This window comes from Arachis duranensis, chromosome 4 (genome assembly GCF_000817695.3).
Source record: "Arachis duranensis cultivar V14167 chromosome 4, aradu.V14167.gnm2.J7QH, whole genome shotgun sequence".
In the NCBI taxonomy this organism is placed as follows: domain Eukaryota; kingdom Viridiplantae; phylum Streptophyta; class Magnoliopsida; order Fabales; family Fabaceae; genus Arachis; species Arachis duranensis.
This window is the reverse complement of record NC_029775.3, coordinates 14,768,015-14,770,226: the sequence shown is the minus strand read 5'-3', so window position 1 is coordinate 14,770,226 and position 2,212 is coordinate 14,768,015. Positions and strand designations below refer to the sequence as shown.

The 2,212-nt window shown below is 27.6% G+C and overlaps 1 protein-coding gene across 1 annotated transcript in view; it reads right to left on the bottom strand.

Moving 5' to 3' along the window:
- Positions 1 to 1,489: 1,489 nt before the first annotated feature.
- LOC107483514 (ABA-responsive protein ABR17) overlaps positions 1,490 to 2,212 on the bottom strand; it is a 1,987-nt gene continuing 1,264 nt past the window's right edge. Inside the window, exon 2 of the mRNA XM_016104137.3 lies at positions 1,490 to 2,054. Within this exon, the coding sequence (XP_015959623.1) occupies positions 1,774 to 2,054 (281 nt within the window). The 3' untranslated portion in view covers positions 1,490 to 1,773. The remainder of the gene's footprint in view (positions 2,055 to 2,212) is intronic.

The following is a 2,212-nucleotide window of genomic DNA, read 5'->3' as shown; positions in this document are numbered from 1 at the left end:
TACTTATAAATGTCAATCTAATTTAACTATATTTTTTATAAAATTTGATTATAATTATTAATAAATTTTAATTATATTATTTAGATAATTTGATTATATTGTTTACAAAGTTTAAATATAAATGTGAATAAGTGATTTTTTTTATTTTAACGTGTATTTCTGTATGGATGATTTTTTTCCCAATATTATTGATAATACTTGTAATTTTAGACGTCTCTTTAATTTTAGCCTAAAAATCATATTCATTTACAATTGCCAGCTATATATATCTCGAAAGCTAGAAATTAAAGATTCTCTAGAGGATGATCCACGAGGACTCTCTATGGACAAGAGTGCTATATAGCATGTAGAAACCACTCTCTATGTACTGTTTACCAAACTGAAATATGGGGGTGTTGCATGGCTTCAAAATTGGATGGGATCTGAGAATCAGGAAAATTAAATAACAAAAACTGTATCCGACTTATTTTGAAAAAATATTTTTAAATTTTGTTATTTGTAAAAATATTTTTAAATTATTTAAAAATATAACAAAAACATATTTTTGTGAATTAAGATGTTTTAAGTTAACCAAAAAGAATGATGTGATAAGTAAAACTTTTCATGTAATAAGTGAAATTTTAATATTAACAAATTAGTCACCTCAAATTTTTCTGTTAAAAGAACAGATTTTTAAACACCATTCCCTATTTTTTTCATATTCTAAAATTATTTAAGAGTATTTTTTGTTGATAACAAAATTTAAAAACATTTGTATCAGCGCCAAGATAATTTGGGCGCATTTTAAATGGTTTATCCGAAAATTTGTTTTGGAGACAAACTTACTGTCAGTTTGCGAGGTGTTAAAGGAACGAACCAAGCTGGAGAATCACCCAAAGAGAAATACAGGTAGAGAGTGGGAGTTTCACTTCTTAGATATGCCTCCTGTAGATTTAAGGAAAGTCATTGATGATGATTGTAGAGAGGTTTTTTAAACTCTGATTAATTAGTGTCACATTTTTAGTTTGCTTTTATCTTGGACTTTTAGCTACTTTTTCAATTTAACCATCTTTTTTCTTACTGTTAGAACATTTGTTAATTTGTAATATTTATATATATAGTATTTTTAAGATACTATTTACACACCATAATCACTCATTGTATATTTATTATATAAATATATATAATTTAATGAAATTTTAATATATAATAATTTTACCATACCCCTAACATAATTGATAATATTTATACTTTCACTTATACTCCTAAAAAAAGTTTTAAATATTTTTTTAATAATGTAAATTATTAATGCTCCATTAGAAAAGAAATAAAAGAGATAATACAATTAGTACCTAATTTTATTCACGAAACCAGCTTTTCTGTACCCAACAACCAGTTAATTATTCCAATCTTTTATCATTTTCATATTCACTAAGATGAGTTGTTGAGTGAGAGAAGCAGAAGAACAGAGCAAGCTAAGTGAAAATAAATAAAGTAGAACTCAGTAAAATCAATCCAAAAGCTCAAACACTTTGATCAATCAAACCTGAGAGCTTATTACAAGTGACAAGGCGGCAAATCCAACCCCAAGCCACATATACAAAGACTCATATCATATGACACAACAAATTACAAAAACAACCACCAAACATAATAATAAACTTTTTTTATTGTTTACATCAATCAACCAAAAGCAACTCTCTCTCTTTTTTCTTTAAATATATTTATATTACCATTATTAATCTCTCCATCTTTCATCATATCTTAAAGAGACATAGGGTAATAATAAACACTCTAGTTGGACAAAACATAACCCTCAATAGCCTTGAAGATTCCTTGGCTCTTTTGTTTGACATCTTGATGAACTTCATCAGGGAGAGGAGCATCACCCTTGGTGTGGAATGTAACAGAGACCTTGATTTTGGATCCACCATCAGCAGCCTCAAGCTTTGTCTTGAATGAAACTTTCTCTAAGATCTCTTGGAACCCTGTTCCTCCGGATATTGTGTAGTCATATGTGTAGGTAGCCTCATCAATTGCATCAATCTTGTGTAGCACATAACTAGTTTTCCCATCTGATCAATAATTCATAATTAACAATCAATATTACTTTAATTTTACTTAATTATTATATCTATTATGTTAATTACATAGTAGGCAATAACAACCATTTGTTGTATTGTATTCTCAGTTACCCTAGTTTTATCCAAGTTGAGTAAAAGATTCCTTAGTT